Genomic DNA, 13,855 nt, shown 5'->3' with positions numbered 1-13,855 from the left:
TAAGATTCAGAGAAGATTTAGCAAAATAACAGCACCTCTTCAGAGTGGAAGGCTCCAACTATCCCCTTTTTGGTGATTGAAAGAGCTGGGACCGGCATGGACCACCAAAATTTTGATCTAGGAAAGTCCTGGAAACTAGCATCACCTTGATTTGAGCTTTCCTGGTGGCTCAGATGGTAAAGAATCTACCTGCAATGCAGGAGACTCAGGCTTAGTCCCTGAATCAGGAAGACCCCCTGGAGAAGGGGGTGGCTACCCACCCCCGTATTCTTTCCTGGAGAATTCCCTGGAGGAGGCTGTCGGGCTACAGGACATGGAGTCATGGTGAGTCAGACAGGACTGACTGCCACTTTCGCTTCGCCTTTAATCCTGTGGAGAAGCAGCTGGTGCAAGTCGTCATTGATTGAGTTTTTCAGAGTGTCACGGTCCCTTATGTTTCGGTCTCTCTCTGTCCCACCCTTGCATGTAAGCTGCGAAACCATCCTTTCATGATTTCTCACTCAGGGAATTCGAACTGAGAGCAGAAGCAGCAAGAAGCCAGATGCTCGGCACTGATTAGGTGAGGATGAAGGAGGAGAGTGAAAGAGCCGGCTTAAAACTAAGTATTAAAAAAACTTACTATCATGGCATCTGGCCCCATTACTCTGTGGCAAATGGAAGGGGAAAAGGTGGAAGTACTGACAGATTTCCTCTTCTTGGGCTGTACAATCACTGCGATGGTGATTGCAACCATGAAATCAAAAGACGATTGCTTCTTGGCAGGAAAGCTACGACAAACCTAGACAGTGCATTGTAAAGCAGAGACGTTGCTCTGCTGACAAAGGTCTGTAGAGTCAAGGCTATGGTCTTCCTAGTGGTCATGTATGGTTGTGAGAACTGGACCACAAAGAAGGCAGAGTGCCAAAGAATTGCTGCTTTTGAGTTGTGGTGCTGGTGAAGACTCCTGAAAGTCCCTTGAACAGCAAAGAGATCAAACCAGTCAATCTTAAGGGAGATCAACCCTGAATACTTGTTAGAAGGGCTGATGCTGAAGCTGAAGGTCCACTATATTGGTCATCTGATGTGAACAGCTGATTCACTGGAAAAGTCCCTGATGCTGGGCAAGACTGAGGGCAGAAGGAGAAGAGGGCGGCAGAGAATGAGACAGCTGGATGGCATCACCAATGCAATGGACATGAACTTGGGCAAACTTCAGGAGATGGTGAGGGACAGGGAGGCCTGGTGCGCTGCAGTCCATGGGGCTGCAGATACAACTGGGCAAATGGACAACAACAATCTCTTGAGATAAAGCTGTCTCAGGGAGAGTAGAAGAGGAAAAGGTTTGTGAGAACAATGGAAGCACCAAGCTCTCCCCTAGAGGCGGAGGAAGTGGGTCGAGGCTGGCCACCTGGATGAGTGCCCTCTTGAAAGGTGTGCCTTCTGGCCACCTTGTCGAGTCCACTTCTCACACATCCCTGATCTGTAGGTCAGCAGGCACCAGCCTGGGTCCCGAGGGCCCGATCTCCTGGGTACCGGGTTCTCAGTTGGTGTGAGACGCCCAGCCCCGTTGGTGGACACTCAGGTTGACCACATGTCACTCCACGGCCACAAGCCCCAGGGAACTTCCTCCTTGACGACAGCAATGGACCTGGACTGGAGTTGGCCTTGAGGTTGTCCACGGAAGGAAAGGTGGGAACAGGCCATGTCTTTCTCTTTTTGTTTCTTTTGGTGGCCAGCCAACGCAGCTTGCAGGATCTTAGTTCCCCAACTAAGGATAGAATCCACGCCCTCAGCAGTGAAAGTGCAGAGTCCTAACCACTCCAAGACTACCAGAGAGTTCCCAGTAGGTCATTTCTTGAGCCTGGCAGACGGCCCAGAAGTCTGATGTTGGCTGCTGAGAGGCTGCCTTCTATGGGTCAGGCTTTGATGAAGTCACCAAACATTCCTCTCTCCCTGACCTCTGGGAGCCCTGTGACCATGGCCCATATCATAAAACTTCTGGAGGTAGAGAACTGAGGGACGGCATACCCCCTCCCCACTCATATTCCTTTCCTGGCTAAGGACCCAAATGCCTTCCAATTAATTCATCTGCTCTCAACCCATCTACAGAAAGCATGCTGTGCTCCTTCCTGGAAACCTTCCCTGCAGAAGAGGTTGAACTCGTGTCCTCTGCTTCTTCCTAACCCAACATGTGAAGGCTTTTCTGTGCATCTGGTGATAAGCTTCAGTGTGTTTTGCTGGACAGCTGTGTTTTTTCTTCCTTTTTTTTTTTTTTTGGTTAAAACACACTCCCTTTCACATCCAGGATGGTTTGAGCACAGGCCTCGCTCTGTTCTCAACGTTCTGGCCCTCACAGTCTAGGAGAGAAGTGAAAAAAGCTGGGGCCAGAAAGAGAGTTGGGTGGGGACCTTTAGCAGCAGTGGCCTGCAAGAAGTGGTCCAGGAGCAGGCTGCGTCCTGCAAAGTCTGGGTGGGTGGGCATTTGCTGATGGGTGGGAGTCACCTGGGAGCTGAGTCATCACCCGCATACCCCCACCCTGTCCCTGAGGTGAGCCCTCTCTAGGGACCCCGGATCTAAAGAACGTGTTAAAGTACTAAGGTGGCCACCAGAAATATCACAGACTTAAACAACAGGAAAGTGTTTTTTTTTTTCCCAGTTGTGAAGGCGAGAAATCCAGGATCAAGGTGCTGACAGTGTGGTGTCTCCGGAGGCCTCTTTCCTTGACGTGCAGACAGCTGCATTCTCCTGTCCTCCTGTCTCTGTATGTCCAAGCATGCCTGATGTCTTGTGTGTCCTAATCTCCTCTTTTTTTTTTTTTTCTGTCCATGCTGCTTCGCTTCTGGGTCTTAATTTCCAAACCAGGGATTGAACTTGGGCCCTTGGCAGTGAAAACTCTGAGCCCTAACCACTGGCCTGCCAAGGAATTCCCCTCTCTCTTTTTATATGGAGAACCATCAGATTGGACTAGGGCCCACCCTAGTGACCTCGTTTTAACTGCATCACCTCGTTAAAGGTATTATCTCCAACTATGGTTACATTCCAAAGCGCTGGGGGTTAGGAGTGAATTTCTTTGACGGCACCGGGTGTTAGTTGTGGCACGTGGGGTCTTCGGTCTTCCTGGCAGCATGCGGGATGTAGCTCGCTGACCGGGGACCGAAGCCCAGCCCCCCGCACTGGGTGTGCGGAGTCTTAGCCACTGGCCCCTTGTGAAAGTCCCCTCCACATATGGATTGTGCAGGACACATGAAGCCCCAAACAGGGTTGATGGTAGGGCGATTTGCCTGGCTACAAATTTGCACCCTACCTGCTCCTTAGAAATACCTGAGACCTTTAATAACGTTGACTCCCTGGTCCTGTTCCTGGAGATACTGATTCTGTGGATATGGAGTAAGATCGGCAGAATCAACCAGAACATTAGTACTTTTCAAAAGCTCTCTAGTACTCACTGTTTAATATGGATACCTTAAGCAGCCTGGGCAACACCTGGAGCTTGGGAGAAACTCAGCCTCTCAAGGCGCCACCCACAACTGTTGGACGAGAATGTGTTTTTGCACAAGACACGTAGGCAATTCCTTAGATTCACTGAGGGTTAAGAAGCACAGCCCAGGAGATTTGAAAGTGTGGCCCAAACTAAGAAGTTTGGATCCGGATCTCTGGGCTTTGCTTACACCCTAACTTCCTTCAATACGAAGGACACCCAGAAGCCCCGAGAGAGGGTGTGGGAGTCCTAGAATCTCTGGAGGGTGGTGGGGAGGATGAGCTCCCAGCTCAAGCTACAGCATCTGACCGATTGATTGAATTAGCAATAACCTGCTCCTCCCAGGGCAGGAGCTCAGTGTGTCACATGAAGGAAAAATGAATTCCTGACCCTCAACCCTCAGGGTCTCCGGAAGGAGTAGATTCTTGGGTATTTTAAGCGTGTTCTTATTGCTGTTTGGGCTTCCCTTGTGGCTCAGCTGGTAAAGAATCTGCCTGCAATGTGGGAGACCTGGGTTTGATCCCTGGGTTGGGAAGATCCCCTGGAGAAGGGAAAGGCCACCCACTCCAGTGTTCTAGCCTGGAGGGTTCCATGCCCTGTGTATTCCATGGGGACGCGAAGGGGGGGACACGGCTGAGCGACTTTTACTTTCACTGTTGTGGTTTAGTTGCTAAGTTGTGTCCGACTCTTTGGTGACCCCACAGGCAGGCTGTAGCCTGCCAGGCTCCTCTGTCCATGGGATTTCCCAGGCAAGAATACTGAAGTGGGTTGCCATTTCTTCCTCCAGGGGATCTTTCTGACCCAGAGATTGAACCCAGGTCTCCTGCATTAACAGGTGGATTTTTTCCTGCTGAGCCACCAGGAATCAATGTTTCCCAAAGTATTGGAGGATTTTACACCCTGGGATACACTTCACTTCAGAATCAAGTGAGGCAAACATTGAACTTTCAGATTCCCAGGCCCCCTCCTCTGGCAATCTGAGTTTCTTAGGTGTGATATGCAGCCCTGGAATCTCTATGTTTAACAATGTCCCAGGTGATTCTGAGATTTGAGCAATCTTTAGAAGCATATGAAAGTGAAAGTGTTAGTCATCCAGTTGTGTTCAACTCTTTGCAGACCCAGGCTCCTCTGTCCATGGAATTCTCCAAGCAAGAATACTGGAGTGGATAGCCATTACCTTCTCCAGGAGATCTTCCTGACCCAGGGATCAAACCCCGGTCTCCTGTACTGCAGGCAGATTTTTTTTTTTTTACTGTCTGAGCCATCAGGGAAGCCTAGAAGCATAAATAAGTAGTCAAAATTTTCCTTTCTTTCTCCTAAGTTTTTGCAAACATTTAAAAATTGACCTCATAAGTGTAAACACTGCAAAGGATGAAGCTTTTGGCATACAATAAAAATAAACCCTTTAAGTAAATAAAACTAGGAATTCCCTGGCAAACCAGTGGGTGGTGCTCAATGCTTCCACTCTGGTGACCTGGGTTCAGTCCCTGGTCAGGAAACTAAGATCCTGCAGGAAGTCGCATGGTGTATTCATAAATAAATAAAACTGTTAATATCATGCTTTCAAATACATCCAGAAGAATGTAAATAGCATAGAGTTTTAAAAAGTATTTATTTTTATTTAGTTATTGGCTGCCTGGGGTCTTAGCTGTGGCATGCAGGATCCTTTGTCGGGTCCACTGCCCTCTGGCATGTGGGATCTTAGTTCCTCAACCACAGATCAAACCCACGTTCCCTGCACTGGAAGGCAGATTCTCAACCACTGGACCACCAGGGAGGTTCCTAGCCTTGGGTTTTGATACTCACCAACTTTGGAGAAGGACATGGCAACTGACTCCAGTATTTTTGCATGGAGAATTCCATGGATAGAGGAGCCTGGCTGGCTACAGTCCATGGGGTCGCAAAGAGTCAGACAGGACTGAGCAACTAGGCACAGCACTCAGCATCAACTGGCTTGCTGCTAAGTCAGTTCAGTTGTGTCCGACTCTGTGCGACCCCATAGACAGCAGCCCACCAGGCTCCCCCGTCCCTGGGATTCTCCAGGCAAGAACACTGGAGTGGGTTGCCATTTCCTTCTCCAATGCATGAAAGTGAAAAGTGAAAGGGAAGTCGCTCAGTCATGTCGGACCCTCAGCAACCCCATGGACTGCAGCCTTCCAGGGTCCTCCGTCCATGGGATTTTCCAGGGAAGAGTAACCAGCTCTTTCTAATGGCCAGGTTTTTTTTTTTTTTTCCTGTTTCATTGAGATGTAATGGACATATATTGTGTAAATTTAAGGTGAACATGTCTTGATTTGATAAGAAAGGTATTTTTGATGTTATATCTGGTTACAGCACTTGAGATCACGTTCATTAGTGACCTTCATTTTTGTTCTAATTCAGTGACTCTGTTACCTTATAAGGTATGGAAATACACATATTTCTTCTCTGAAACCCTCCCTCCCCTTAAGAATCTGTGTGCAGAGCGCTGTAAAGGCAGTGGGAAGGAAAGCTTGAGATATAATCTTGGTGGTGCAAAGGGGAAGGAGAGAGAAGAGGGGGAGTGTGGGAGGAAGGGAGAAGGAGGGGGACCAGGGTGTGGCCTGACGCACCTGACGGGGTTTAAGAACTCATGAGGCCCTGCCTAGAGAAGCTCTTGCGGTTCACAGTGAGGACCCCGGGAATCCAGCGGGAATCCAGCGGGTGCTGCACTTCAAGTGCAGATCGCTTGGGAGCAAGCTTGCTTCCTGCCCCCTCACCCTGACCCTCCGCCCCCCAACCCACCCCCCTTGCCCCTGGAAGAGAACAGCGGTTTGCTGTTTGCAGCCAGAGAATTTTCTAGCACTGGAAGAGGACCCCTGCCTTTTTAGGTTCCTGACATCAGCCCAAGCTCTGTTGGAATAGCTGTGTGGACCACCTTCCGCTGCCCTTAAGCTATTGAACCGCAAATAACTAAAGACGCAGATAAATTGGAGACAAGGTGGTGGGCCTCTAGATGCCAGAGAGGTAAGTAGGGACTCTCACCACACTGAGACCTGGAAAACAGCCCCTGGGCAGGGCCCTGAAGCCCCACCCACATTCTTTCCTCTCTCTAGCAATTTGGTAGAAAGGTTTCTAGCTGAAAGATCCTATGGGGAAAAACTGGTTCAGAAACCTGATTGGAGCCCAGTTTGGATACTATGGATTGGATTATAAAGGGCTTTAAAAGGCTTGTAATCCCCTGATCCAGCCTCACTGAGAAAAGGCTTTTGGGGAGCCAGGTAGGAGTTTCATGGACACAGGAAGTGGTGCTGGTATTTCCAGAGAAATCTCTCTGGGACGTGGAGACAGAGACACTCCAGCTTCACCCTTAGCTGCACGGAGTCAACTGGACTTCAGGAGCTGGTGAGCCATGGGGTTTGGAATGCTTCATTTTGTTTTCTGCAGCCATGAGTCTGCAAAATTTCTCTGTAAAGGGCTAGATAGTAACCAGGCATTAAGGGCCCCGCGGTCTCTGCCATTAGCAGTGTGAAACAGCCTTTAGCAGTGTGAAACAGCCTTGGGCAGTGGCAAATGATCGCGGCTGTCTTCCAATAAAACTTTATTTGTGACACTGAAATTTAGACATCATGTAATTTTCACATGTCAAAATATTCCTTTGTTCCCCCCAAATTTAAAAAGAAAAGTAAAAATATTAAACGTATTTTTTAAAGTTAAAAAAAAACTAAAACATAAAAATCATTCTTAGCTTGCTTGTTGGGAGGAAAAAACAGGAGGCAAGCCAATTTGTCAATCCCTGTCTAAACCATTTGCCTATATGATGCAGCTAGCAACCTATTAGTGACTTGTGACATGAATTTAGTAGGCTGGATTCTGCTTATGAAAAATAGAAATTTCCATTAAATCTCAGATGACATCACTGTAAGATACAACATTATTCCCTTTTTTTTTGGCCACACCCTGTGGCATGTGGGATATAGGTCCCCGACCAGGGATTGAACCCATGCCCCCTGGAGTGGAAGTGAGGAGTCTTAAACATTGGATCACCAGGGAAGTCCCACAGCATTATTTTTCATACCACTATAAAATTATACATATATTTATATACATATGTATGCGTGTGTCCTCAGTTGCTTCAGTCATGTTTGACTCTTTGCAACCCTCTGGACTGTAGCCCACCAGGCTCCTCTGTGAATAGGAGTCTTCAGGCAGGAATACTGCGTGGCTTGCCATGCCTTCCTCCAGGGGGTCTTCCTGACCCAGAGATGGAACCTGCGTCTCTTACGTCTTCTGCATTGGCAGGAGGGTCCTTTACCGCTAGGGCCACCATTCACACACAGCCAAACAAACTATCATATGCTACTGATGAAGTGTGATCTGGTATCAGAAATGGTCACAGGTAAACTTTAGAATGTCCCTTAATGTCAATGAAATGTGTTAATGGCATGGAAGCTATCAACAAATGTATTAAATGGAGACAAATTGTGTTACAAACCTTTTATTTCAACGAGCACCACCGCCCCTGTCTGCATCCAGCTACATACTGGCTGACTTTCTCCCTTGCATGATAGTTTTAAATCATTAAGATTTGGATTTCATTAAATGCTTGGAGAAATCGCTTCTCAGCCTTCTGGCTAAGATCAAGTGTAAGTACCTGGGGAGCCAGGAGTTAGTGGGTTGAGCCTGTGGTCCAGATAAATGATTGTATTAGTGACAGTTACCGTTTATTTATGCAGCAGACATGCAGCACAGACAGATGCCACATGTTGTTTTAGAAACAAAAATACAGCAATCCAAGAGCTCTGGAGGTGAATATGGCACGTGAGTTGGGGGAGGCTATGATTTCCGACATCATGGTCAGGGAAGCCTGGCAGAGAAACTGTGGACCGAGGCAGGTCAGGAGCTGGGCGGCGGTACTTGAGACAGCGTCCAAAGCAAGGGGAGCAGCAGAAGTGCTGAGAAGGCCCCGTCCCTTCTCCTCGGTGCCCTTGCGGGATTGGGTCCGGGAACCCTTCACCCGAAGTTACCAAAGTCCATGGGTGCTCAAGTCCCTTATATAAAATGGTGCAGTAACTTAAGGGGATGCTCCCGCATGCTTTAAATCATCTCCACATTCCTTATAATACCTAATACAATGTCGATGCTGTGTAAATAGTTTCGAGTACAGTGTAAATGCTATGTATATATAGTTGCCAGCATGAGGCAAGTTCAACTTTTGCAGTTAGAACTTTCTGGAATTTTTTAAAAAAATATTTTTGATCCATATATAGAGTCTGGTGCCTTCTGGACTCACAGAATGGAGGGAGTGAAGGGTACCCCCAAGGGACAGCTGGGGGCTCTTTTGGACATTTTATGTTGGTCAGCATTTCTGCGTGAGATTGGAGATCTGTAAGCAAGATGGTGCCTCACAGCTCTCCTGCAAATTTAAGAGGAGCGCTGGGGCCACCATGGAGAGACAAGGCAAAAGTGGCGGCTGGAGAAGGAAGTTTAACATGGTCATGTCACTTAACTGAGTTTGAGATGTTTCCTTATGTCTAAGGGTGTTAATAGGTATCTCAATGTTTCAGCCGATGATTAAATCAGGTACTAATTTTGTCTTTTGAAAGAACTATCACCACTTATCTGCAGAGAATAAGTTCCAAGACCCCCAGCGGACATCTGTAACCTCACATAGTATCAAATCCTATATACACAATGTTTTTTCTATGCAAACATATCTGTGATGCAGTTTATTTTATAAAAGCACAGTAAGAGATTGGCAACTAACTAATACTAACAGGAAAGTGAAAGTGAAGTCGCTCAGTCATATCCGACTCTTTGAGACCCCATGGATTGCAGCTTACTACGCTCCTCTGTCCATGGGATTTCCCAGGCAAGAATTCTGGAGTGGGCTACTATTTCCTTCTCCAGAGGATCTTCCCGACTCAGGGATCAAATCCAGGTCTCCCGAACTGTAGGCAGACACTTTACCATCTGAGCCACCAGGGAAGGTGTAATAATAACATAGAACAATTATAACAATATACTTTTATAAAAGTTTTGTGAATGTAGTCTCTATGTAAAAAATATTACTGTACTAATTTAGAGATTTTTTTCACCCTAACTAAGCACTGACTATGCTCTGTGGCCATAACTTTTGCAGTTTGAGGTTTGAGAGCAAAACTAACCCAGATTTCTTTTCTCTTCTTCACATTCATCACAGATCTTAGCAACCTCAGCGTACAATTTTCTCTTTTTATATCACATTGAGAACTTCTATCTTTGCACTTAAAGGAAGCACTCAGTGGATTCTCTCTGGCATATCTAAATTGCCAGCATCACTCCACTTACGCTTTGGGGCCGTTATTGGGTAAACTAAGGGTGACTTGGTCACAAGCCCTGTGACATCTCAGCAGTCACTGTGGTAACCGAGTGGCAAATGGGTGGGGTGTGTAGGACAAAGAACGAGTCACATTCTGGGCAGGAGGGAGCAGGATGGTGAGATTCCAATCACGCTCCTCAGAATGACATGCAATTTAAAACTTACGAGCTATTTATTTCTGGAATTTCCCATTTAATATTTTAGGTGAACAACTGAGGGTTAACTGAAACCAGAGAGAGTGGCCCCTGAGATCAGAGGCGATGACCTTGTCCTGTGGTTGCCTTTAGGTGGAAAAAGCACTAGAAGAAGGGGCTACTTGAAGCCAAAAGTGATTGTAAAATGGCCCATCTCTTCCCGTGTGAGGGAGCACAAGCACCACCACAACCCGAGCAAAAGACCAGAGGGTCCAAAGCCAGCGATGAGGACGGAGATGATGCTGAGGTCATCTTTGTGGGAGTGCAGCACGTCACTGAGGATGCTGAAATCCTCTTTGTCAGAGTGATTTCAAGTTCGAAGCCAGTAATTTCTAACATTTTGAACAGAGTGACCAGGGACTCATCTTCAAGAAGAAAGAAGGGCCACGTGAGTCCAGACCCCTCCTGCACGTTGCAACCTGCAAATCTCAGGAGCCCAGCATCAGAGCCAGCGGCCGTCTCCCCAGCTTCTCAGTCTGAACGGGGAGGAAGAGACAGTCCTGTTATTTTCGAGCCTTCGTCTAAACCTGATTATAAAACGAGCTCTCTGCAAGCCGTGCTTCACAATTCAGAATTGCTCTCTCCGCAGTCTCACTGTCTATCTGGAGCTGTTCTCTCATTAGGAGGCAAGGATGAAAGTCCTGTTAATTCAAAGCGATGTTCCACTTCAGATGTAAATGTTAACGGTGGGAATCCCAAAAGACCTAAACTCAGCGATGGAATCCCAGGGGGACCTGCCTCCACCATGCCTCCTCCAGGAATCTCTCCTACAAAGAATACGATTATGACCTTGGACGATCTCCCGACCTCACCGAGCCATGTTCATGGTGGGGCATCATTTTCACGGACTCACGCAAATGACCAGGCATGCTTCAGTCTTATGGATCCAGAAGGAACATGTAGTTTGGAAAAGCTGGAGAAAACAGACTTTTTGACTCTAGCAAGTCAGAGCAAGACTGTTGATCCCATGAAAGGAAATCTGGTCATGTTACTCGATGACTTTTACTATGGACAGCATACAGGAGATGGGCAGCCAGAACCGAAGACTCACACAACCTTTAAATGCCTCAGCTGCTTGAGAGTTCTAAACAATGTCAAGTTTATGACCCATGTGAGGAACCATCTGGAGCTTGAGAGGCAGAAGGGTGACGGCTGGGAAATCCACACCACCTGCCGGTGCTGCCACCGCCAGTTCCCCACCCCGTTCCAGCTGCAGTGTCACATTGAAAGTGTCCACGCTCCCCGGGAGCCCTCCGCGGTCTGTAAAATCTGTGAACTGTCCTTCGAAACTGGTCAGCTTCTCTTACAGCACATGGGGGACAGTCACAAACCTGGCGAAATGCCCTACGTGTGCCGCGCTTGCAATTACAGATCATCAGCCTTCGCTGACGTAGAGGTGCATTTTAGAACGTGGCATGGAAACACGAACAATTTGCTTTGTCTGCTTTGCCTCAGAATTTTCAAACTGGCGACATCCTTCGTAAATCACGCCTGGAGGCACTGGAACAAGAGGGTCTTTCCGTGTTCCAAGTGCCAGCTGCAGTTTTTGAACCTGAAGGAGAAGGCAGAGCACCAGACCAAGCATCATCAGTCATTCAAAACGCCAGAGCAATTGCGAGGGCTGCCTCCTGAAGCAGAGGTCACGATCCGAACTTCAGTTCAGCTGGGACTGAGAGAGACAGCGTCCATCACTGTGAGGAACATGGACTCCCAAGCGCCAAAGACCACGCAGAAGCTGACTACGAACACCAAATATTCCAGACGTCTTGCAGCAAGGGATCTGGTTAAAAATCATGCTCTACCCACCTCCGGAAATTCGAAAAAGCCCTATTGAGGTTCAGCCAGCTGCACATAAAGATCCTGCCTGGCTTTTGTTCTTGTTCAGTTGCTCAGTCGTGTCTGACTCCCTGTGACCCTATGAATTCAGTACGCCAGGCTTCCCTGTCCATCACCGTCTCCTGAAGCTTGCTCAAACTCATTCCATTGGGTTGCTGATGCCATCCAACCGTCTCGTCCTCTGACACCCCTTCTGCTCCTGCCTTCAATATTTCCCAGCATCAGGGTGTTTTTTTTTTTTCCAATCAGTTGACTCTTCCCATCAGGTGGCCAAAGTATTGGAGCTTCGGCATTAGTTCTTCCACTGAATATTCAGGGTTGATTTCCCTTAGGATTGACTGGTTGGATCTCCTTGAAGTCCAAGGGACTCTCAAGGGTCTTCTCCATTCTCCAGCACCACAGTTCGAAAAGATCAGTTCTTCAGCACTCAGCCTTCTTTATGGTCCAGCTCTTCCATCTGCATCTGACTACTGGGAAAACCATAGCTTTGACTTTATGGATATTTGTTGGCAAAGTAATGTCTCTGTCTTTTAGTATGCTGTATAAGTTTGTCACAGCTTTTCTTCCAAGGAGTGAGCATGGCCTCAGTAACCATCCACAGTTATTTCAGAGCCCAAGAAAATAAAGTCTGGCTTTACTGTAACTGAAATTGTACTTGCTTCATCTCTCTACCATCAAGTAGCTTTGAAATCTCCATGTTCCTTCCTGGACACTCTCTGCTCCCCGAAGTAACCACTTCTCTGACCTCTAGCACCAGGGATTCATTTTTCTATGTTTCAAATTTTAAATAAATAGAATTACACACTACACTTTCTGTTCCTCTGGTCTTGGTTTTCTTTTAAATACGTGAGATGCATCCTTATTGCATGTAGCTGTGGAACATTCTTTTTCATTGCTGGGTAGAATTCCCTTGGATGAATGGGCATAGTCTTATATGTCCATTTTACTGTGCCTGAAATTTGAGGCTCTTATTTTGCCTTTTTGAATAAACCGCCTATGAACCTGCGTGTGTCTTTCATAGTGATTTCTCTAGGATAGCTATATCTGTATGTCTAGGTATGAGATTCTCTGATAATGCATGTGGTAATGGTTTAGTTGCTAAGTGGTATTTGACTCTTGCAACCCCATAGACTCTAGCCTACCAGGCTCCACTATCCATGGGGTTTCCCAGGCAAGAATACCACAATGGGTTGGCATTTCCTTCTCCAGGGGTTTTTCCAGACCCAAGGTTCAAACCTGGGTCTCCTGCATTGCAGGCTAATCTGTCACTGACTGAGCCATTCTAATATGCAGGTACAGTCAAATGCTTTTTCAAAGTGATTGAAGCAATGTGTATTTCCACTAACAGTGCTGGCATTTCCATTTTTATCAGACCCTTGGCACTGCCAGTCTGTTTCATCATATAACTGAGCAGGACCCTGCAGGGCTTTCCCAGGGACAGACCATGTCCCCCCCACACCCTCTGCCCCACCCCGCCCCTGCAATGTACCCTGTCTCTCATTTGTAGGAAAAATTTAGGTCCTAGACCTTCCATGAGTTTCCAAAAACAAATTTAATTAGAAGTGAAAAACTGCAGAAACAAAAAAATCAAGCAAGACAAACAATAATTTGCTGTTGTGCAGTCGTGCTCACTCTTTGCAGCCCCATGGACTGCAGCACACCAGGCTTCTCCGTCCTTCCCCATCTCCTGGAGCTTGCTCAAGCTCAAGTCCATTGAGTCTGTGATGCCATCCAGCCATCTCATTCTCTGTCATCCCCTTCTCCTCCTGCCTTCACTCTTTTCCAGCATTAGGGTGTATTCTAATGAGTCGGCTATTCCCACAAGGTGGCCAGAGTAATGGAGCTTCACTTTCAGCATCAGTCCTTCCAGTGAATATTCAGAGTTGATTTCCTATAGGACTGACTGGCTTGATTTCCCTGCAGTCCAAGGGACTCTCAAGAGTCTTCTCCAACACCACAGATCAAAAGCATCAGTTCTTTGGTGCTCAGCCTTCTTTACGGTCCAACTCTCACATCCATACACGACTAGTGGAAGAACCATAGCCTTGA

The 13,855-nt window shown here is 47.3% G+C and overlaps 1 protein-coding gene across 1 annotated transcript; it reads left to right on the top strand.

Annotated features, from left to right (window-relative positions):
- Positions 1-9,994: 9,994 nt before the first annotated feature.
- LOC138422251 (zinc finger protein 280A-like) lies at positions 9,995-12,805 on the top strand. The gene has a single exon (XM_069556967.1). It carries the CDS (start codon positions 10,116-10,118, stop codon positions 11,802-11,804), a length of 1,689 nt encoding a protein of 562 aa, XP_069413068.1. The 5' UTR covers positions 9,995-10,115; the 3' UTR covers positions 11,805-12,805.
- The last annotated feature ends 1,050 nt before the right edge of the window (positions 12,806-13,855 follow it).

The sequence above is a fragment of the Ovis canadensis genome, chromosome 17 (genome assembly GCF_042477335.2).
Source record: "Ovis canadensis isolate MfBH-ARS-UI-01 breed Bighorn chromosome 17, ARS-UI_OviCan_v2, whole genome shotgun sequence".
NCBI classification, from domain to species: domain Eukaryota; kingdom Metazoa; phylum Chordata; class Mammalia; order Artiodactyla; family Bovidae; genus Ovis; species Ovis canadensis.
This window is presented reverse-complemented; position numbering and strand designations above follow the sequence as displayed.